Below are 23735 nucleotides of genomic sequence, written 5' to 3'. Positions count from 1 at the left end.
AGTACTGTATGGAGATTGTAGCCTATATCTGAGAGATTTTCAGCATACTGTACTAAACGAGGCAACAATCAGCACAGCCAGTGAGTAACACCCCTCCAAGGGAAAGCTGACATTATACTAGTGTACATGTTGGAGAGAAGCATGAAATCTCTCAGTTGAGAAATCCGACTGTTCATAACTTTATTTAACATCTGAGTTTGATTTTATCACAGTACCAGCAGGGTGCCTTTACCGTTACGAAATTGTGTATGATAAAAACGGCATATCAACTGAACTACCTCAGCTTATATTTAACCATACAAACAGTGAAATTAATTGTTGGCCATGTAAATGACAGTAGTTAGGATAAACTAAAACTAAGAAAATAACTTTGGTAGTGCAGATACTGTATATAACCACCGTTCTCTCTCTCTCCTCTATGTGTCTTCAGGAGGGTCAGGAGCTGATCGATGAGAAGCCGGAGCTGCGTTCGGTGGTGCAGCAGAAGCTGGAGGAGATCAGGGAGTGCTGGACGGACCTGGAGAGCACCACCAAGGCCAAGGCCCGGGCTCTGTTTGAGAACAACAAGCCAGAGCCGGTGGTGAAGAGCTACTCAGACCTGGACCACCAGCTCTCTGGCCTGGAGAAACAGCCCCCTCAGCTGGAGCAGGCTCACCATCTGCCCACCTTCAATGAGCAGCTGCATAAATTCCAGGTGTCTATCTGTGGAGGCTGCTGAGGGGAGAACGGCTCATAATAATGGCCGGAACACAGCAAATGGAATGACATCAAACACCTGGAAACCATGTGTTTGATGTCTTTGATACCATTCCACTGACTCCGCTCCAGTCATTACCACGAGCCCGTCCTCCCCAATTAAGGTGTCACCAACCGCCTGTGGTGTCTGTTTACTGTTATAGGTTGTTTTTTATGTTTTTTGTTTAAAGGCAGTTATTTTGTGACAAAGACTTTGTGCTTCGGACAACTTATATCAGAACATGGAGACTACATTTAAGAGTGTAACACAACACATTTCAACTACATTTTCAATGAGTTTATGTAATATTTACAATCCATTCTACTGTCTGTTAATGCTATAGAAGCCGTTGTTGTGATTTTTCTGTGCCAAGTTCCCGCCCACCAGCCACTAGGTTGGTTGACATTAAAGAATGCACCGTATGCTTTGTTCTTAAAGCCGTCTAACCCATTACATAACATTGAAACACAACACACACATAAGAAAATAGCTGAAAGTGCTGTTCAAGCCCATGTGCTGTGTGTTTGGGGCATCAGTCTCTCATCATCTAGCTCTAACATTACCTTTCCTTCCCTCGGGCTGGCCTTCCTCAGTCTCAGATGGGGGACTTGTACAAGGACGTAGGGGAACTAGGATCCCTCCAGGGGGTGTGCCTCCCCCAGCGAGGCAGCCTGGTGAAAGCCGGGGAGGGAGAAGGGGGCGAGCAGCCAGCTGTGGTGGAGACCCGCATCGTGCGCCTCATCGAGCCCCTGAAGGAGAGACGTCGCATCCTGCTGGCCTCCAAGGAGATGCATCAGGTCGCCCAGGACCTGGAGGAAGAGATAGTGAGTGACTGACACACTTCATTACTCCATGGTGCCTCCAGCCTTTATTACTCTCTATCTATCCCTCTCTTCCTGGTATAACTTAATCTATCCATATATTCCGTTTGTTTCTATCCTATAGCCTCATAAGGTCTCTAATATGTTTTTCTAAATGTTTCTTATGTTATATGGCCAAAGGTTTAATATGTCTCCCATCCTTGATCAATTAAACCACCAGGCTCTCCTATCAATGAGATAGGTATGTACAGACAGTCACTGATGACAATTTGCTGATGTTATAGCTGTGGATCCAGGAGCGGCTTCCTCTGGCTTCCTCTAAGGATTACGGCAACAGCCTGCAGAGTGTTCAGCAGCATGTCAAGATCAACCAGGTGAGAGACAGATTACCTCTATACAAGCACACAACACTATCTCCTCACAGCACAGTATCAACTCAATCACTAGCCCTGCTCAGCTCAGACCTAACTACAGTCCCCACAACACTAAACCATGGTTGTGTTCAGTAGGGAACACCGCCACACATTTCTGGTGAAGGAAAACGATAGTACCTCCCCAGATACTACCTCCCCATTTCACTCTGTTTGGAGGCGTTTTCTTCCAGCTGAACATGACCCCTGTCTCTTATTGGTCCGTCAGACGCTGCAGAGGGATCTGCAGGGTCGCCGGGCGCGGGTTGAGGAGGTGTTGGACCGGGCGGGGATCATCGCCTCTCTGCGGACCCCCGAGGTGGACTTTGTGCGCGAGGGGGCAGGGCACGTGCGTCAGCTTTGGGAGGTGCTGAGGCTAGAGGCGGAGAGGAGGTCTGTGATGCTGGATGTGGTGCTGCAGGCCCAGCAGTACTACAGCGAGGCGGCCAAGGTCGAGTCCTGGCTGGCAGGCCAGAAACTGCACCTCATCAGCGAGGAGAAGGGTATGGTACGTATGGCTGGCATGGTATCATGAGACTGAACTGGCAGGGTGGGCATGAGACTGGCCCATTGGTTAGTGGACAGTGCTCCAGGAGGACTTTTACCATAATTTGTCTGCTGTGCCTTTCTTTTACAAACAATTTACATCTGGGTGATGGTTTGTTTGTAAAAATGTATGTATCTGTGAACAAGGATTTGGTCCCTAATATGAGGTCCCTCTTGTGTAGGACGAAGCAAGCACCCTGCAGCTGCTGAAGGAGCACCTGGCCTTGGAGGCGATGGTGGAGAACTACGCTGAGACAGTGGGCATGCTCTCCCAGCAGTGTCAGAGGCAGCTGGAACTGGCACACCCAGACAGGCATGAGGAGACACACTGACAGTCACTCTCAGGCTCAGACTAGATCTAAACACATCCTTCAATGATACCCACAAACAACGGCTAATTTATTAGTGGAATTTTACCATAGACCATGGAGCAAATAAAATGATCTCAGTTTGTATAGGCTACAAAATGTCAGTGAATGATCCGTTCTCTTACTGTCTACTGTGTAAACATCACGCTCAATATCCCCTCTCTCTGTGGCAGTGAGGGGATCACCAAGCAGCAGTCCCACATAGACCGTCTGTACGTGTCTCTGAAGGACATGGTGGAGCACAGGAAGACCAAGCTGGAGCAGCAGTATTGGATGTACCAGCTCAACAGAGAAGTGGAGGAGTTAGAGAAGTGGATCACTGAGCGGGAGGCCGTTGCCAGCTCCACTGAGCTGGGCCAAGACCTGGAAGATGTCACGGTCAGTCTGTCAATCAATCAGTCAGGCAATCAATCAATCAATTGATGATTCATGTGCACAATCAGTCCCTGGCAAATTGCATTGTCATGTGTTTATTCAATAAACATAATTTGATGTGAGTATTTGGGTTTTCAAGTGCACCATAAACACAGAACTGAGTGAGACAAAACAAAATGTAATAAAAATAGCGTCAATGAAATGGAAATGTGAAATATGATACATGTCCTCTATAACTTTGGTCCCAAGCTTATTTTGGTCTCTCTCTCACACAGATGCTACAAGAAAAATTCACCAAGTTCTGCTCAGAGACCAACAGCATAGGCCAACAGAGGATGGAGCAGGTGAATAAGATGGTGAACGAGATGATAGACTGCGGCCACACGGACGCGGCCACCATCGCTGAGTGGAAGGATGGACTGAACGAGTCATGGGCCGACCTACTGGAGCTCATGGAAACCCGAGGACAGATGCTGACAGCATCATACCAGCTGCACAAGTTCTTCACTGACTGCAAAGAGGTATACCTTAGTGTTTCCACAATATTATTTTCTAGGAGGGGGAACATAGGCCCCCAAATCAACATCAAGTTCCTCTTTGACCAAAATGTTTAATTGAAACCAATTGAATCCAAATAAATGTAGGCAGAGGGATACAGAGCTAGGCAGAGAGGCCTGACCTGCCTGTACAATTGTGAAATAAACCCTAGTACGGCTCGGCTGGATTTATATTAGATAACATCAGACAGCGTAATGTTTTGGAGGTGCTGGTAGACCGTAGACAGTGTAGACACTGTGGTCTTGCTATTATCCTGATGTGTGAGGTACTATTTCTGAGGGTCTTGTGATGATGATGATGATGCTGTCTGTCCTGTGCTGTGCTGTAGGTCTTGGTTCAGATTGCGGGGAAGATGAGGCAACTACCAGAGGTGAGGGCGTGCCAAGCCAGCATCGCCAACCCGGCCACGCTGCAGAGGCTCATGCGCTCGTTTGAGCACGCCCTCCAGCTGCTTGTCTCACAGGTGAGTGTAAATTCCTCTATGACCTTGAGGAACATCAATGCTCTCTGGGTCTCCTCTAACACCCATCAGTCAAATAAGTAATTCTCCTGGAGGGCATAAGTATGTTACAGATGTTAACCCCAAGATACACAGTGGAGCCGTAAACAGAATACCATTATGTGCACAGTAGCAAAGATGAAAGATATTGTGCACGGACTCGAGTCATACTTTTGCCTCAACCTCACACCTGATTAACTTGGCTGTAAACTAAACTGAAGACCAACTATGATTAGATAATGATTTGAGATGACAGAGGCATGTCCTGTGTGGTACTCCAGGTAAGGCAGCTGCAGGAGAACGCAGCCCAGCTGAGGGCCATCTACGCCGGGGAAAAGGCAGAGGCCATAATGAGCAAGGAACAGGAAGTGATGTCAGCATGGAAGGAGTTGCTGGTTTCCTGTGAGGCCAGTCGCGTGCAGGTCACATCGGTGACAGACAAGGTCCAGTTCTTCTCAGTGGTGCGTGAGCATCTCATGTGGATGGAAGGCATCATGGGACAGATTGGAGGGGACGACCCCAGGTAAGTAATTAAAGGTCTCCTTACCTGAACTGAGGTCTAATTGTCAGCCATTTTGTTAATATCATACCTCTGATACTTGACTTGAGAAATAGGCTCTGCTTAATTTACGGGTAAAAAAAATAACTGTATCTGTAATGTATCTGTAATGTTCTATTTTAGTTACCATTTCAGGCACCCCTAGTTGAGCTAATTCCTTCTTGGCTTGCACATACTGTAGGGTGTATGGTCCCATTCATGTTATGCAATAAAGCTCTCTTTACTGCCTAGTTTAAAAATAAAACGCTTAGCCACCTTGACCTTAATGTATTCTGCCATTCAGTTTTTGTTAATAGTATTTAAGTAGTCCTGATTCTTATTTTAATTTATGTATGACAGGATGTTCACATCGCTCATTTACTCTACTTTCTACAGTTAGTTTCTCAGTACACTAACCAGGCACTTGGCTAACATTTCACACATACACTTTACATACTACTGAACTAAGCCGGGCCAGCCTGTACTTCGCTGGCATGTTTACAGTATGTATCCACCATATAGTTACTAAAACCATGCTGGAAAGGACGACTTGAAAATAAAATATCCAAGCCAGCACAATAAAGTATGGTTTGAAACGGAACGATATAGTGTTATAATGGTAATAGGTCGCTCTCTTCACTGGACTCTTCTTTTCTGACATTTGCATGGTGTGCTTCCCTCCTGTCTGACCTGGTCCTATGGGGTGGCTTCTGCCAGGGATTCGTCCTCTGCGGAGGTGATGATGAAACAACATTGTGAGCTGAAAGCCAAGATGGACGGCCGCAGTAAGACCCTACAACAGTGTGTCGAGCTGGGAAAGATCCTGTTGGCCGCAGGCAACCCAGCAGCTGAGGAGGTCAGCATCACACACAACACAACACACTGTATGCACAAAAATCACAAAGCCTCACATACAACACAACACTCTGTATGCAGCAAAACAACACAACACTCTGTATCCAGCAAAACCATACAGCCTCACATACAACACAACACTCTGTATGCAGCAAAACCACACAGCCTCACATACAACACAACACTCTGTATGCAGCAAAACAACACAACACTCTGTATCCAGCAAAACCACACAGCCTCACATACAACACAACACACTGTATGCAGCAAAACCACACAGCCTCATATACAACACAACACTCTGTATGCAGCAAAACCACACAGCCTCATATACAACACAACACACTGTATGCACAAAAACCACACAGCCTCACATACAACACAATACTCTGTATGCAGCAAAACAACACAACACTCTGTATGCAGCAAAACAACACAACACTCTGTATGCAGCAAAACCACACAGCCTCACATACAACACAACACACTGTATGCAGCAAAACCACACAGCCTCATATACAACACAACACTCTGTATGCAGCAAAACCACACAGCCTCACATACAACACAACACTCTGTATGCAGCAAAACCACACAGCCTCACATACAACACAACACTCTGTATGCAGCAAAACCACACAGCCTCACATACAACACAACACACTGTATGCAGCAAAACCACACAGCCTCACATACAACACAACACACTGTATGCAGCAAAACCACACAGCCTCACATACAACACAACACACTGTATGCAGCAAAACCACACAGCCTCACATACAACACAACACTCTGTATGCAGCAAAACCACACAGCCTCACATACAACACAACACTCTGTATGCAGCAAAACAACACAACACTCTGTATGCAGCAAAACCACACAGCCTCACATACAACACAACACTCTGTATGCAGCAAAACAACACAGCCTCACATACAACACAACACTCTGTATGCAGCAAAACAACACAGCCTCACATACAACACAACACTCTGTATGCAGAAAAGCTGGTTGAATCAACGTAGTTTCCACATCCTATCAACCCCAAAAATGTATGTGATGACATGGAGAACTCATTGGATTTGTAAAAAGTCCTCAACATAAGGACATTTCATATTTTTGTCACATAACTTTTAACCTAAATCCAAAGGCGTAACATCTTTTGTTGATTTCACGTTGAAATATTTGACAACTCAACCAAATGTAAATCAATACTAGACGTTGAACTGACATCTGTGCCCAGTGGATACACAACACACTATGCAGCAAAACCACATTTCAATCATGCAGTGTTATTGTAACTAAAAAATAACAATAGATATTGTATAAGTGTGTCTTCAATGATGTGTGTAAGGAGGTGTATCACTAAACCTCATATGATAATGAATAAAATTCTCTGTCAAGACTGACTTAAAATATTTTGATAAATTGTCATTACGTTACATTTCTTGTAATCTTGAATGCACCCCATCTCTCTCTCTCTCTCGCTCTCTCTCTCTCTCGCTCTCTCTCTCTCGCTCTCTCTCTGTCTCTCTCCACAGATAAAGGAGAAGTTGGACACACTCCTGGCTAAGCAGAAGGATCTCTCTGAGAGATGGGACAAACACCAGGAAAAGCTACAGCGCAGTGAGTGACTCACTACACTGTAAGGCACTGTGGAGGGAGCACAAAGAGATCTCAGGCAGCACTGCAGAATTTTTTATATGGAAGGAAGGAAGGGCTCGTGCTCAAGAGAAGTACTGGTTTTAGATCGTGCCTCAGCGAACGGCTTTCACTATGAATATTTATGTGTGTGTGTGTGTGTGTGTGTGTGTGTGTGTGTGTGTGTGTGTGTGTGTGTGTGTGTGTGTGTGTGTGTGTGTGTGTGTGTGTGTGTGTGTGTGTGTGTGTGTGTGTGTGTGTGTGTGTGTGTGTGTGTGTGTGTGTGTGTGTGTGTGCTTCAACAATAATTTCAACGTGACTAGACTAGACGACACGTTACAAAACAGTACAGCCATTTTTTTCTTGAGCGGAAGGGGGGGGGCGGAACATAATTGCAAATAATATTTACACTGCAAATTGGTCACAATAATCACAAACAGATATAATATTTGACTAAAACATAATAATTTCAAACCTTGCTTACATTTGTATATGATCACGTCTCTCTCTATTATGTGTGGGAATACTTGGGAACAGAAATCCAAAATGTAAAGCTCTTGGAGCTGATTTCTTGTTGTTTTACAGTCTTTTATGTCCCCAAAAAATAAATAATATATATTTATATATATATAATTATTTTTGGCTCAGAAAACTTGGGGAGCCAACTAAAACCCTGACCTAGCACTAGAGTTGAGATAACCACCTGTAACTTTCATGTAAATCATTAATTGATGTCAGTGGGAGACAAATTCATGCCCATTCAGCATAAATGTGTACAGTATATGAGCTTTGGTTAATGTTAAAAGACTTTGTTATAATAAGAACTATCGAATTGAGCATGCCCATCTCTTCTTCTTTTCTACAGAGAACGATCAGTTCCAGTATGCCCAGGAGACGGTGAAGGCGGAGGCCTGGCTGAAGGCCAAGGAGCCGCTAATCAACTCCAGCTCCAACTCCAGGGAGGCTGGGGGTGCTGGAGGAGAGGCCCAGGCTCAGACTGACGAGGTGGAGCAGCTCATCCTCCGCCACGAGGCCTTCCGTAAGGCTGCAGCCACCTGGAAGGAGCGCTTCAGCTCACTGAGACAGCTCTCCAACGTAAGCTCTTCTTTAGATAGATACAGACAGTCTACTGTAATGTCCCACTGGCTCGTCATTGTTGGCACTGTCTGGTGACAAAGCAGATTTACTTAAGTCTTTGCTTATGTCTGTTGTCTAACATACAGTACCGGTCAAAAGTTTGGACACACCTACTCATTGTTCTTTACTTTCACTATTTTCTACATTGTAGAATAATAGTGAAGAGATCAACATTTTGCAATAACACATATGGAATCATGTAGTAACCAAAAAAGTGTTAACCAAATCAAAATATATTTTAGATTTTAGATTCTTCAAGGTAGCCACCCTTTGTCTTGATGACATCTTTGCACACTCTTGTTATTCTCTCAACCGGCTTCACCTGGAATTATTTTCCAACAGTCTTGAAGGAGTTTCTACATATGCTGAGCACTTGTTGGCGGCTTTTCCTTCACTCTGTGGTCCAACTCATCCTCCTCGCTGCTTCACGGTGGGAACTACACATGCGGATATCATCCGTTCACCTATTCTGCGTCTCACAAAGACAGGGTGGTTGGAACCAAAATATCTCACATTTGGAGTCATCAGACCAAAGGACAGATTTCCACCGGTCTAATGTCCATTGATTGGATTTCTTGGCCCAAGCAAGTCTCTTCTTCTTATTGGTGTCCTTTAGTAGTGGTTTCTTTGCAGCAATTCGACCATGAAGGCCTGATTCACACAGTCTCTTCTGAACAGTTGATGTTGAGATGTGTCTGTTACTTGAACATTGTGAAGCATTTATTTGGGCTGCAATTTCTGAGGCTGGTAACTCTAATGAACTTATCCTTTGCAGGAGAGGTAACTCTGTGTCTTCCTTTCCTGTGGCTGTCCTCATGAGAGCCAGTTCCATCACAGCGCTTGATGGTTTTTGCGACTGCACTTGAAGAAACTTCCAAAGTTCTTGAAATTTTCCGGATTGACTGACCTTCATGTCTTAAAGTAATGATGGACTTTCGTTTCTCTGCTTATTTCAGATGTTCTTGCCATAATATGGACTTGGTCTTTTACCAAATAGGGCTATCTTCTGTATACAACCCCTACCATGTCACAACACAACTGATTGGCTCAAAGAAATTCCACAAATTAACCTTTAACAAGGCACACCTGTTAATTGAAATGCATTCCAGGTGACTACCTCATGAAGCTGTTTGAGAGAATACTAAGAGTGTACAAAGCTGTCATCAAGTCAAAGGGTGGCTACTTTGAAGAATCTCAAATATAAAATATATTTTGATTTGTTTAACACTTTTTTGGTTACTACATGATTCCATATGTGTTATTTCATCATTTTGATGTCTTCACTATTATTCTACAATATAGAAAATATGAAAAATAAAGAAAAACCATTGAATCAGTAGGTGTGTCCAAACTTTTGACTGGTACTGTATCTGTTAGGATTTTGTTTTCTTTCTTAGCCAAAGGGTTTCGTTCAGAAGTTTGATTAAATAGTTTACAAGACAAGAAAGGTATTTTAAGTACAGTTTGTCCAGTGTAGTTTGCCAACTCTATACCTGCTAATTGTTTTGCTGTTATGTTTTTCATTACTCTTCACTGCAATCTTGACTTTCAGGCAGAGAAGCTGAGAGAAGAACAGAGCAGCAAGCCTGCCCCAACGCCACTCTCCAGTCGGAGGATGTTCCCATCGTCCTGCCTCACTCCGACCTTTCCCCTTGCTACCTCAACTCTGCTGAGGCAGACGGTCCAGCTGCATATTGAGCCCAGGCCCAAGCAGCCTAGTCTGGGGATGGCTGCCTCTGCCTCCACTGCAGCCCAGAGGTTGGGTTCTACCATTGCCAGCTACATTCCTGTCATGAATGGCTCCAGTTACCATGGACTGGACCATCAGAGCAGCAGCGGGGGGTTGGAGAGTTCTAACTACCCTGGGCTAAACCATCAGGCCGGTGGAGGTGTGGACAGCAGCTCCAGTTACCTTGGAGTGAACCATCAGACTGCCCCTCCGCCAGTGGATAGTTCTGGCTACCTTGGACTGAACCATCAAAGCAGTGGGGGTATGGTTAGTCCAGGCTACCTACCTCAAAATCAAAGTAGTGGGGGTATGGGTAGTCCAGGTTACCTGCCGCAAAATCAAAGCAGTGGGGGTATGGGTAGTCTAGGCTACCTGCCGCAAAATCAAAGTAGTGGGGGTACAGGTAGTCCAGGCTACCTACCGCAAAATCAAAGTATTGGGGGTATAGTTAGTCCAGGCTACCTTGCGCAAAATCAACACAGTGGTGGTATGGGTAGCTCAGGCTACCTTGCACAAAATCTAAGTAGTGGGAGTATGGGTAGTTCAGGCTACCTGGCTCAAAACCATCAAAGCAGTGGTGGTATGGGTAGTTCAGGCTACCTGGCTCAAAACCAAGGTAGTGGGGTTATGGGTAGTTCAGGGTTCCTTGCGCAAAACCAATGTAGTGGGATTATGGGTAGTTCAGGGTACCTTGCGCAAAATCAAAATAGTGGTGGTATGGGTAGCTCAGGCTACCTTGCACAAAATCTAAGTAGTGGGGGTATGGGTAGTTCAGGCTACATTGCACAAAACCAAGGTAGTGGGTGTATGGGTAGTTCAGGGTACCTTGCGCAAATCCAAGGTAGTGGAGGTATGGGTAGTTCTAGCTATCTGCCTCAAAGCGGTGGGGTCATGGACCCCAAAATGGCATATGCGTGGCAGCATCTGAAAGCCGACTGCATGCAGCCCAGGATCAACCATATCCACAAGGCTGTCAACCCCCTCCTGGAGGCCAGCAGGGCGCAGAGGGAACAGTTTGGGGACATCCCCATGGTAGACATGATCGGGCCAGAGTCCGGCCTGGAGCTCCTCCATGGCAGGCTTCAAAGGGACCCCCGCGGCAGCCGCTCCGACCCCCAGATGGACCACCTGCGGCGGGAGAGGGAGTACAAGCTGGGCCGCCAGACCTCCAGCGAACAGGAGATCCAGGCACGGCTCAACGAGCTGCCAATGATCGTGCGTCAGGAGCGCTATAGGCGACGCCTGGAGAGGCAGTCGTCCAGCGAGCAGGAGGGCAGTGGGAAGGCTAGGACACCGAGGCAGGACGACTCCAGCGACATGGAGTCAGCCAAGGAAGGCTCTGACAAACGCTCAACGTGAGTCCAGGACTGCCTGGTCATAGCCTTAGCAGTGCTTGCTTGTGCTGTCTGTTTTTGTAGCAACTCATTTCACATGCTCATTACAAAAACAGTTGTTTCTTGTCAGCAATGTCCACTGTGATCCAAAAACTTTGATTTGGAAGGTATTGATTATATTCCCTGTTTGGGTGACTCATGGCAGAAACTGTCTCATTACAGAGAGAAGAGAGCCACCACAATGGCTGAGATTGTGGAGCAGGCCCAGGAGAGAGAGGCAGCACAAGTAAGTTATTTCACATGGATTTAACAGTATTTCCTAATTTGATACATTTATCTTGTGCACATTTTATATTTAGTTTTTGTGTAGTGAAGATACAGTTTGTTAAGCCAACCAGGCCGGCTTTCTGAATGACACACCTCTGTCCTGTCTGTTCCAGGCCAGAGGGGAGACGTACCGCCCCACCAGCAGCCTCTCAGCACCCGTGACCTACGAGCGCCCGCGCGCCCGAGACCGCCCCAAACCCCGCAGGAGACCCCGCCCCAAAGAGCCTGAGGAGAAGCGACGCTCTCGCTCGGCTCCAGCCCAGAGTCCGGCGCAACTCTTGCCGCCCTCACACACTGCCCATAACGAAGGCTTCCTGTACCGCAAACACGACTTTGAGGGCCAGCAAAAGAGTCCCAGCAGGTGGGCTATCCACCGACTCACAGTCACACACACCACATACCACACCACACACTTCACACACCCACCCTACTACACACCACACACATAGCACACCACAATGCACACCCCACCACACACCACACCCCACCAAACACCACACAACACACCCCACAGAATTAAACGGTTACTGTAGATCACTAAAGGATATATACAGTACTCTATTGCCATACTATGACACACATATCGATACTCTATGAATTCACTTTGGAAAAAAGGAGAAACAATAATATGTTGCACAATAAGCTGTTCTTGTTTTGCAGTAAGTCGTGGGTGAACTTGTATTGCGTGTTGTCAAAAGGAGAGATCATTTTCTACAAGGACGCCAAGAGCATCACCACACCTTACAATGAAGAAACCCCACTCGACCTGAGCGTCTGTATATGTGATAGCACCATGGGATACAAGAAGAAGAAAAATGTCTTCGTTATCAAGTATGGCTTGATGAAGAGGATATTTTTTTACTCCAACTTACTCCTTATTATAGCATATCATTATTTTCAAAACTTTTGAGTGTCTTTAATATCCTTGACTAGAGAATAGACTCTTGGTAATTCCATAACAATGACTCTCTCCTTTCTTCTCCAACAGGAAAAATGATGGCAATGACTATATTTTCCACGCAAAGGATGAGGTGAGAATGCCTGTGGTGAAAATTAACATGTTTCATCTAATGTCTTAACATCAATGATTTACTCCCATTAGAGAGCTAGATAGGCCACCTCTCTGTGCAGAACTCCTCTCTAAGGTTCTTCCTACAGTAGCTTCCTTCCTTCTAGGGAGTTTTTTCTGGCCACTGTGCTTTCGCTTCTGCTTTGCTTGCTCTTTGGGGTTTAGACTGGATATCTGTAAAGCACTTTGTGAACTCTGCTGATGTAGAAAGGGCTTTATAAAATAAACTTATTTTGATTGATTTATTGATTAAATTACTAGTCTTGCTTCTTGGTTTTGTAGAAACCCTAACATTCCCATGTCTCTGGGTGCACTGTTGCAGGAGGACCTGAAGGCTTGGGTCACTAACATCACCACCAGTATAACTGAACACGAGGAGATCGCCAAGTGGGACAAACCCACAACCTCGTCCACAGATCCTGACCGCTCGGAGAGGAAAGAGAAGTCAGAGGGTGACGCAGATGCCAGGTCAGAGAGATCTGAGATGGGAGGAGAGGTGGAGGAGGAAGAGAGGTCCGAGAAGGATAGGTCTGAGAAGAGAGAGGGGTCCGAGAAGACAGGCGAGGGCTCCGAGAAGGCAGACACGTCGGAGAGGGGTGAGATGGCAGAGGGAGGGGCAGGGGGCTCCAGCACGTCAGGGAAGAGCAAATGATCCCCGCTAAGTGGAGGAGTGGACTGCATCCAACCATCTGCCCGCTCCATCCTAACATTACCCTAAGACACCAGACGGTGGTGAGCAAGCGAGACGGAGGGAGAGTGTGTGCATTTTTGTGCATATCTTCTCTCTCTTTCTCTCTCTCTATATATATCTCTCTGTCTCTCTCTCTCCCTGTGACATCCTGAGGCTTGGGTCCTTGGACTACCTATTGTTAACTGTGACAGACTGATCTTTCAGCCTCTATCCCATGCAAAATACATCAATGCTTGTATTGCATTTTGGCCCTTGCTGGTAGGTTGGAGGATGGTGGAGATGAACCAGCTCCACCGTGTGGTCACAGGCAATCGTCACAGTCACAACTCATTGATAATTTATCTCTTGGATTCACAGCATCTCTCAGTATATATATATATATAATATACCTATGACTGACTATGTAATGCTTTAGAAAATCCCAAGCAACGGTGAATGAAATGTCTCACAATATTTTGAAAAAGCTTTTTTTCTGAAGCAATATACTTTTTTATTTCTTCTCTTTGTTTGAGAGAGAGGGAAAGGAGACAAGAAACAGTTACTTATTATTAATTATATGATTGGTCACATTCATCATCAGCTTGTATCCAGCAGGTCAGCAGCACCTTAAACACTTTCAACACATCTGTGTATACTCAGCATATTGACATTTCAAACTCACCTCATCTCTATATCTGAGTCATGCTGTCATGATGGAATGCTGGTATTACCTATGTGTGTTAATAATGGAATTGATCAACACACGTGTTTCTCTTCTGAACTTTTGGATTAATTGTGCACAGGCCCATGGCATGCCAGGAGTAAAGGTGAACTAGGGTTGCCAACTTAAGCAAAACTCAATCACCCCCAAGAGTCTATTTGAGGAGGCAATGCCAAACTTAACCCACTTGTAGTGCCAGGCCTGTGTCTACATCTCACTTATTACATCTAACCATCCATGGCATGACATTGTATAGTGCACCTTTTACTTTAATGAAAAGTAATGTTCTTCATGGTCTTGAAGTTGACCAGTTCTGAAATGAATTTGGCTGTGCAATAATTTCATCTAAAGGAAAGTACTGTGTAAAATGCTAACATCATGGTATAATTCTGGAATCCTGAAGAACGTTCTAAAGGCTTCTCTTCGGGGATCTTAAACTCTCCCCACATGAAGTATGGTGATAGGAAGATATGTTTTAACGACAGAGCAGAGAAAGTTCTCCACATTACAAGCCCAAGTCAGACATCCTTCATGCTTCTTTCGAATTCTATTTGATCTGAGACAAGAAGCAGTATAACCTCATTGCTGTTTTTATTATATTACTGCAATATATTTCATAAGGATTGTAATTGTTGCACTAGTGAAAATACAATAGTAATCAATATTAGATGAACCTCAGAATATATTATTAAACTTCTTCGTCCCTTTTTTCTTTCACTCTGAGTTGAAACCAATAGAAAACGATTGTCAGTCAGAAGGAATTTATCTAGTCATGAAATTGTACATAAGCTACATGGCTAAAAGTATGTGGACAAAGGCTCCTTAGTGTGCAGCGGTCTAAGGCACTGCATCTCAGCGCTAGAGGCGTCACTATAGACCCTGGTTCGATTCCAGGCTGTATCACAACTGGCCGTGATTGGGAGTCCCATAGAGCGGCGCACAATTGGTCCAGCGTTGTCCGGGTTTGGGTTTGGCTGAGGTAGGCCGTCATTGTAAATAAGAATTTGTTCTTAACTGACATGCCTAGTTAAATAAAAAGTTAAATTAAAAAAACTGCTCGTTGAACATCATTCCAAAATCATGGGCATTAATACGGAGTTGGTCCCCTTTTTGCTGCTATAACAGCCTCCATGCTTCTGAGAAGGCTTTTCAGTAGATGTTGGAACATTGCTGTGGGTACTTGCATCTATTCAGCCACAAGAGCATTTGTGAGGCCTGGCTCGCAGTCGGCGTTCCAATTAATCCCAAAGGTGTTCGATGGGGTTGAGGTCAGGGCTCTGTGCAGGCCAGTCATGTTCTTCCACAATGACCTTGACAAACCATTTCTGTATGGACCTTGTTTTGTGCACGGGGGCATTATCATGCTGAAACAGGAAAGGGCCTTCACCAAACTATTGCCACAAAGTTGGAATCACAGAATTGTCTACAATGTCATTGTATGCTGTAGCGTTAAGATTTCCCTTCACTAGAACGAAAGGGCCTAGCATGAACCGTGAAAAACAGCCCCAGACCATTATTCTTCCTCCACCAAACTTTACAGTTGGCTATATGCATTGGGGCAGGTAGCGTTCTCCTGGCATCCGCCAAACCCCGATTTGTCCGTCGGACTGCCAGATGGTGAAGCGAGTCCAATGGCGGCAAACTTTACACCACTCCAGCCGACGCTTTGTATTGCGCATGGTGATCTTAGACTTGTGTGCGGCTCCTCGGCCATGGAAACCCATTTAATGAAGCTTAATGGTGTTATTTAATGTTATTTAATTTACTGAAGTTATTGTGCTGACGTTGCTTCCAGAGGCAGTTTGGAACTCAGTAACGGACAGAAGATTTTTACGCACTACGCCCTTCAGCATTCGACGGTTCCATTCTGTTAGCTTGTGTAGCCTACCACTTCGCGGCTGAGCCATTGTTGCTCCTAGACATTTCCAATTCACAATAACAGCCCTCACAGTTTACCTGGGCAGCTCTAGCAGGGCAAAAATTAGACAAACTGACTTGTTGGAAAGGTGGCATCCTATGACGGTGCCACCTTGAAAGTCACTGAGCTCTTCAGTATGGGTCATTCTACTGCCAATGTTTGTCTATAGAGATTGCATAGCTGTGTGCTGGATTTTATACACCTGTCAGCAACAGGTGTTGCTGAAATAGCCTAATCCCCTAATTATCAAGGGGTGTCCAGTGTCCACATACTTTTGGACATGTAGTGTATCTTTGAATGTATACCAATAAATTCTATACTCTAATTAACGGAGTTCTATGTACTAAAGTGGGTTAAGATTAAAACATTTCTCTTAACTCCACACAAATTAAATGGGGAAAACACATCAGTCAATTACGATATTACTGTTTATTCCATTTAAATGAAAAATATGCAGATTAGGAGTCATCTTTCAAAGGATATATACACCAATATCTAGTTACATTTTACACTTTACAAGGGAAAAGAGTGCTGGACAGGTACCTTTGTTGTGTATTTATAAATGTGTGTATTTCAATTAATTGATCATACGGACTTGATACAGACAGTTTTTTCTATTAGTAGCTGAATCCAGTCAGGCAAGTGAAATATTATAAGAACAGTCCTGTTGCGAGGGATAGGTCTACAGACCATTTACTTGAACTGGTTAAATGGCTTGAATGATAACAAAGAACTTGGTAGACTAAATGCTACTGTAGTTTATTTGTTAACTCTGGAGCTGATCAGTCTGGTATCCAGGCTACACACGTTTTAGCTGTGACTCTTGGGCTGTGACTTCAAAGCTAAATACAACCATACATCCCACAATTTTTTTTTTGCTTAATCCTCGGTCATATTGGATGATTAATTATAAACATATTGATAAGAACATTCATAAACACAAAGAAAATGTAAGGTTAGTTAGTACTGTACAACTCATAAACTTCAACAGCCAACATAGTTTGACATTTGGTCGACTGTGTTTATTTTTATGTCACTCTGAATTTCAAGTTTCAAATGGGCCACTTTTTATAATCTTTACAGATATGTTTTATCCGATTCCCAAATGCCCCATATCATGGACCTGCCAAATCAAACATTACTGCTTAAACTGGTTTGTGTGTAATGTAGTATTAGTTATAACCAAATATATAAAACATGTAAAAAATAAAACCTTATCAAGCCTTATCCCCAAAACAATGGAAACCAGTATTTTGAAAATGAATTAATTTAACAAAAGACACAATACAGACTGTTCCATTTGACTCAGGATGCAAATACTGGCACTTATTGACTTTGGCATTAAAGTGTTATGACACACGCAACAGTCAGGAGTCTAACTGCAGCTTGTTGATTAGACGCAGTTATTAACTTATTGGTAACACTTGAAAATGTCACAATATATGTGTTGTGTCCTCTGTCACAACGTGGACAAGAAACTGTTGCGAAACTGTCAATTACAGTATAACAACAAACTGTCTATTGTAGATGGTTATTATAGGTACCACACCATTCTATATTACAGGCTTTAAAAACTAATGGTACCTAAAATTGTCATTTATTTGTAGGCCTATAGCCAGTTGTTTTTAGTGTAACCTACTCCTCCGGAATTGAGCCTTTAATTGCAATACATATTGGTTAGTTAAACACTAGTAGCTGTTTCTTTTATTCTTCTCTGTGGAAAGAAAGAGAGGCTCTACTTTGCACATGATGTATAGTTCCTCCAATATAATTAGAATGATAATTCTATGGTTCTAATTCTATTCATTCCAATTCTATGGTTCCTCCATCTACATTCTTATCAGAGAAATCCCCATTGTCTTAGCACATCGATTCCGACTGCACTGATGAGCGTTGCGTTGGAGTGACACGATCTGACATTAGACAATGAGAAATCCTGTCACTTCATGAAACAAACAGGTTAATGATACTACAGTACCTACTAAACAAACAGAAATACTACAAAACCTACTAAACCCACAGAAACAAAGCTCTTGACCTCATTGCTGGTGAGAAGTGTTTTTGTGATTTTGTGTTTTTCTTGTCTCAGATACAGTGTCACGGTGTACCTTAATGATACCTATACCTTGCTGCTATGACATTTTCTCCATTTAAACCTCCTTACTTGCTGATGCAAAATTGACATGAACATTGGTGTATGCTTGACACAGAGGTGTTAAGCCAAGATTTTTTCTAAAAGTCATCATCAACCATCCTCCACAGATCACTAGACACATGATGCATTCTATATAGTAGTGGGAGAGATTAAGAAATTCCTGACGTTTCAGCCATTCACAGTGTTTCAAAATCAAAGTCAATTTACTTGATTGACTAGGAAAGTTAAGAGATTCCCGTGTAAGGGATCATAAAAAATAAAAACAACTTTTGGGGGAAAATTTGTAAACCTTGCCAGAGAGTACAATTTTTGAGATTTCATAAAGGTCCATTATCATGATTTTGAGGGGGTATACATACTGTCATTATAATACCTCATGACATAATCACCAATTAGCATAGGAAAACATTTATTAGAATTCATGGACTTAATCCATATGACCAGCTATGAGCTCCATGCTCCAATCTCCACTTCTTAATGCCTTTGTGCATTTAACACATGGAGCAAAATGTCATGTGTCATGATGATACACTTATATAGGCATAATGACACAGTTATGCATACACTTTCAACTAAAGTATTCCCTGTATTTAAGTCATTTGATTTATTTTTTGTAAGAAGAAAAATGCTGTCAGTGTCTTCCACACCTTGTAGTATTCATAAAGCCATCTGGGGATAGTAACTGAACCACATAGCTCTGATAACCTAAGGGATTAAGTCAGTGATGGACGTCAACTGAAGGGCTGGTCTTTAAAAAAAAAAAAAAATCTGTTTAGAGTTAATAACGCTTCCGATCATTAAGCTTGAAATCTTTGCTTGGTACAAAATAAAAATGTTTTACTCTGTATTCTGCAGCCCTCTAATAGCAGATCAGTGAAAGGCTAAAACACAGCAGTGCTACTTGCAGTTTTCAAGAGGTGCAAGTGGAAACATGAATAATTGATGATGTGGAAGAAGAAATGTCATGCAACTTTTGTTTTGCACTAAAGCACTGCCCCATTGCACAGTGTAAAATGCTAGTGGTGACGCAGGGTCTATAAGAAATATACATGTATACAGTATTGCACAAAGTCTGCACAACTCAATGTAAGTATTTTAAGAATGTACATTTTAATTCTGATTTGTTTATTAAATAGACTGGAGTAACATCTGCCAATATCTGTCTGTTGAAATATGAAACATATTGTCTCATAAACTCTGTTCATCCCTTAATCTTGGCACTGTCATTTTTATGACTTATTATTATTGCTTGAATGGCACTCATTTACATGAAAATCATATGTTTTATGACACAATGTGCAAGAACTTCATCTGTATTGTGTTGTATTAACCTCAAATCTAATTATTGGCTTTGATCATTGGTCCATTTGCAGTAATATGAGCAGACCAATTCTATATGGCTTCTATATAATGATCCTGTATCATTATTTACTGAGAAGTGTGCTCTGCTATACTGTAGGTCTATGTTGGTCTTTGTGCTTCACAAACCTGCAGATTTCTTTCTGTACGTTGTCACTGCATCTCTGTAAATGATGCTGTTTTAGACATAACCACAGGCAGACAGGGAACTGTTGTTTCAAGAAGATGCCCATGCACCACCTGTTTGTTATCGCCGAGTGCCAGGCTTCAGACACACAGGCAGTGAAGGAAACTACCAATCTGTGAACTGAAATGAAAAGGATATATGGATCTATTTCAAATCTGCAAATGGCACGGTATGAAACAGCAAATGGTTTATTAAGACTTTCTACTTGACAATGAGGTGTGACCAATGATGTATATAAATGTACATATATACGCATGCTGAAGGAAAATAGAGCCAATTCTTTTGGAAAGGAAAGGGTTAACACTGAGTTTTGTTTGGTGGTCTCTTGGATGATAAATCTAGCTAGCTAAATCAGCCATTGGCTAGTCCATCAGAAGCTATATAGAAGGTATCTGCCATCTACTCTCTTTATGTAGTGTTGTGTTGTCTCGTCGTGATGTGTGTTTTCTCTTATATTTAAAAAATATTGTTTCAATCCCAGCCCTCATCCCCGCAGGAGGCCTTTTGCCTTTTGGTAGGCCGTCATTGTAAATAAGAATTTGTTCTTAACTGACTTGCTTAGTTAAATAAAGGTTAAATTAAATTAAATTAAAAATGTAACCGTATTAGGTCCACATTTTGGAGTGACAGTGGAATCAACCAATCACATTTTGACCGTTTTTACGAAGAATATGGAAACGTCAGCCTTCTCAAAGGCCAACAGGTCACAGGAGCTGTAGATTTCCCATGGTCTAGCTAGCTATCTTTTGTTGAAAGCCAGTTTGCAGCGGCAGCAGCAGGTGTTATTGAAGAGGATGTTGTTGCTAATTTGTTAAGTTCTCCCTCTCTCCCTTTTCAAGAATAACTTTCAACGAGAAGTTAAGTTTAAATGATCATCATCTGGTGAGTGGAACTGTTTTTTTAATTGGAGCTCGCTGATAGCCATCTCTTTGAAAATAACTTGTGTGTGAAACATTGATGCAATTAAACTTTAGGTCACAGGTTACTTTGTGCTAAACGTGAAATATTTTCTGCAATGGGAAGTAATAGTTGTACATTTCGATAAGGAAATGCTTAGCCTAATGGTTGTGTATTTTTATTCTTATGATTGGGACCTACTGGCTTATTATGTCAGAGTGAATGGACTGCTTATCTTTAACATCATGCTGTGTGTAGCTGCTGTCTTTCCATCAGCCCTATGTAGTGGTGCCTGGAGAAGTGGGTATACTCTGATTTGGCAAACATTTTCCCTAACAGCCTGCACAACGAAGGAAAGGCACCCTGTGTGAAAATTCCTGTTTTTCTGTTATTTTTATTTTTCCTATATATTTTTCAGATTTGCATTCTCAAAATCAAACGTTTTGTTTTATAGAAAAACAATAAAAATGGCATGTTCTAAGTCCACAACAATGCTTAAACTACATCAGGAGACCATTTTGGAGGCCTGGGAAAAGGAGTATTTTTGTAATAATAATGTATTCTTTTTTTGTTTTTGCTCAATCTGATTGGGTGGTCCTGGCTCCTCAGAGGGTGGGCAAATGGGGAATGATGACTGAATTGTGCATCACAAATAACTAACCAAGACTTCGGACTAAACTTTTTCAATACCTGGTTTGCATACCCATTGTTGCCTTAGTTAGCATTTACTGGTAGATATCATAAGTTGAAACGCCTTTCCTACATACCTGATAATTATGGGTGTTTTACTCTGCTTGTCTCGGCTGGTCTCTGGAAGAAATTACGTGTCCTCACTGTCCGAGACCAAGTCAAGGCCGAATACAAATGTATCCGACACAAGACCGAGACACTCAAAATGTGGTCTCGATACAAGACTCCTACAACAGTGGTAACTACAATGTAGGTAGATCAGCTTCCATCAATGTAATTGTCTGCATCATTTCCAATCCCCCATATATTTTAGTAAATATATAAAATATATACAGTACTAGTTAAAAGTTTGGATACACCCACACATTCCAGGGTTTTTCTTTATTTGTACTATTTTCTACATGGTAGAATAATAGTGAAGACATCAACACTATGAAATAACACAAATGGAATCATGTAGTAACCAAAAAAGTGTTAAACAAATCAAAATATATTTTATATTGGAGATTCTTCAAAGTAGTCACCCTTTGCCTTGATGACAGCTTTGCATACTCTTGACATTCTCTCAACCAGCTTCATGAGGTAGTCATCTGGAATACATTTCAATTAACAGGTGTGCCTTGTTAAAAGTTAATTTGTGGAATTTCTTTCCTTCTTAATGTATTTGAGCCAATCAGTTGTGTTGTGACAAAGTAGGAGTGGTTTACAGAAGATAGCCTTATTTGGTAAAAGCCCAAGTCCATATTGTGGCAAAAAGAGCTCAAATAAGCAAAGAGAAATTACAGTCCATCATTACTTTAAGACATGAAGGTCAGTCAATAAAGAACATTTCAAGAACTTTGAAAGTTTCTTCAAATGCAGTCGAAAAACCATCAAGCGTTATAATGAAACTGGCTCTCATGAGGACTGCTACAGGAAAGGAAGACCCAGAGTTACCTCTACTGCAGAGGATAAGTTCATTAGAGTTACCAACCTCAGAAAATGCAGCACAAATAAATACTTCACAGAGTTCAAGTGACAGACACATCTCAACATCAACTGTTCAAAGGAGACTATGTGAATCAGGCAAAGAAACCACTACTAAAGGACACCAATAAAAAGAAGAGACTTGCTTAGGTCAAGAAACATGAACAATGGACATTAGACTAGTGGAAATCTGTCCTTTGGTCTGATGAGTCCAAATTTGCGATTTTTTGTTCCAACCGCTGTGTCTTTGTGAGACACAGATTAGGTCAAGATGATCTCCGCATGTGTGGTTCCCACCATAAAGCATGGATGAGGAGGTGTGATGTTGTAGGGGTGCTTTGCTGGTGACACTGTCTGTGATTTATTTAGAATTCATAGCACACTTAACCAGCATGGCTACCACAGAATTCTGCAGAGATACGCCATCCCATCTGGTTTGCGCTTAGTGGGACTATCATTTGTTTTCAACAGGACAATGACCCAACACAACTCCAGCTATTTGATCTAGAAGGAGAGTGATGGAGTGCTGCATCAGATGACCTGGCCTCCACAATCCCCCGACTTCAACCCAATTGAGATGGTTTGGGATGAGTTGGACCACAGAGAGAAGGAAAAGCAGCCAACAAGGGGTCAGCATATGTGGGAACACCTTCAAGACTGTTAGAAAAGCATTCCAGGAGAAGCTGGTTGAGAGAATGTGTGCAAAGCTGTCATCCAAGCCAATTTCTACTCCTGAACTTTTTAGCCTTAACATAAAAGGGGTTGAATACTTATTGACTCAAGACATTTGAGCTTTTCATTTTTAATTAATTTGTACAAAAAAAATCTACATTTAATACGTTTTAAATTCAGGCTGTAACACAACAGGATGTGGAAAAAGGGATGTTAACACTTTCTGAAGGCACTGTATATGTAAACATATGTGTTTATATACATCATTGGGTGAGACAGTGAATTCATATATCGTGTAAATATGGTTCATGAGAGCACTACAGAAAAGTTTGTTAAAGTCTGTAAGAGATTAAATGAAGTAATAATGGTTCATTCAACATTAAATGGAAATTTTAAGGAATGTCCACATGATAGTTAGAGGGGAAAGGAGTATTAGCATGTTGTACTGTTAATAAATGTATCCGGCCATAATCTGCTGTGTGTAACATGTACGCTGGGAGTCGGGAAGCAAGTACAGAGAGTGAATCATTTAATAAATAAACGAAACATGG

At 42.6% G+C, this 23735-nt stretch overlaps 1 protein-coding gene across 1 annotated transcript in view; it reads left to right on the top strand.

Moving 5' to 3' along the window:
* The window catches only part of LOC139532732 (spectrin beta chain, non-erythrocytic 4-like), a 31452-nt gene extending 11827 nt beyond the window's left edge, over positions 1-19625 (top strand). Inside the window, exons 2-19 of the mRNA XM_071330686.1 lie at positions 431-694; positions 1330-1560; positions 1842-1931; positions 2197-2475; positions 2696-2826; positions 3055-3259; positions 3532-3777; positions 4143-4277; positions 4595-4836; positions 5569-5707; positions 7254-7338; positions 8219-8448; positions 10043-11574; positions 11776-11839; positions 11994-12241; positions 12541-12711; positions 12869-12911; positions 13272-19625. Coding sequence (XP_071186787.1) covers positions 431-694; positions 1330-1560; positions 1842-1931; positions 2197-2475; positions 2696-2826; positions 3055-3259; positions 3532-3777; positions 4143-4277; positions 4595-4836; positions 5569-5707; positions 7254-7338; positions 8219-8448; positions 10043-11574; positions 11776-11839; positions 11994-12241; positions 12541-12711; positions 12869-12911; positions 13272-13601 — 4665 coding nt within the window. The 3' untranslated portion in view covers positions 13602-19625. The remainder of the gene's footprint in view (positions 1-430; positions 695-1329; positions 1561-1841; positions 1932-2196; positions 2476-2695; positions 2827-3054; positions 3260-3531; positions 3778-4142; positions 4278-4594; positions 4837-5568; positions 5708-7253; positions 7339-8218; positions 8449-10042; positions 11575-11775; positions 11840-11993; positions 12242-12540; positions 12712-12868; positions 12912-13271) is intronic.
* Positions 19626-23735: the final 4110 nt, after the last annotated feature.

Source organism: Salvelinus alpinus, chromosome 1 (assembly GCF_045679555.1).
Source record: "Salvelinus alpinus chromosome 1, SLU_Salpinus.1, whole genome shotgun sequence".
Lineage (NCBI taxonomy): Eukaryota > Metazoa > Chordata > Actinopteri > Salmoniformes > Salmonidae > Salvelinus > Salvelinus alpinus.
The sequence above is the reverse complement of the archived record's forward strand: the minus strand, read 5'-3'. Positions and strand labels throughout refer to the sequence as shown.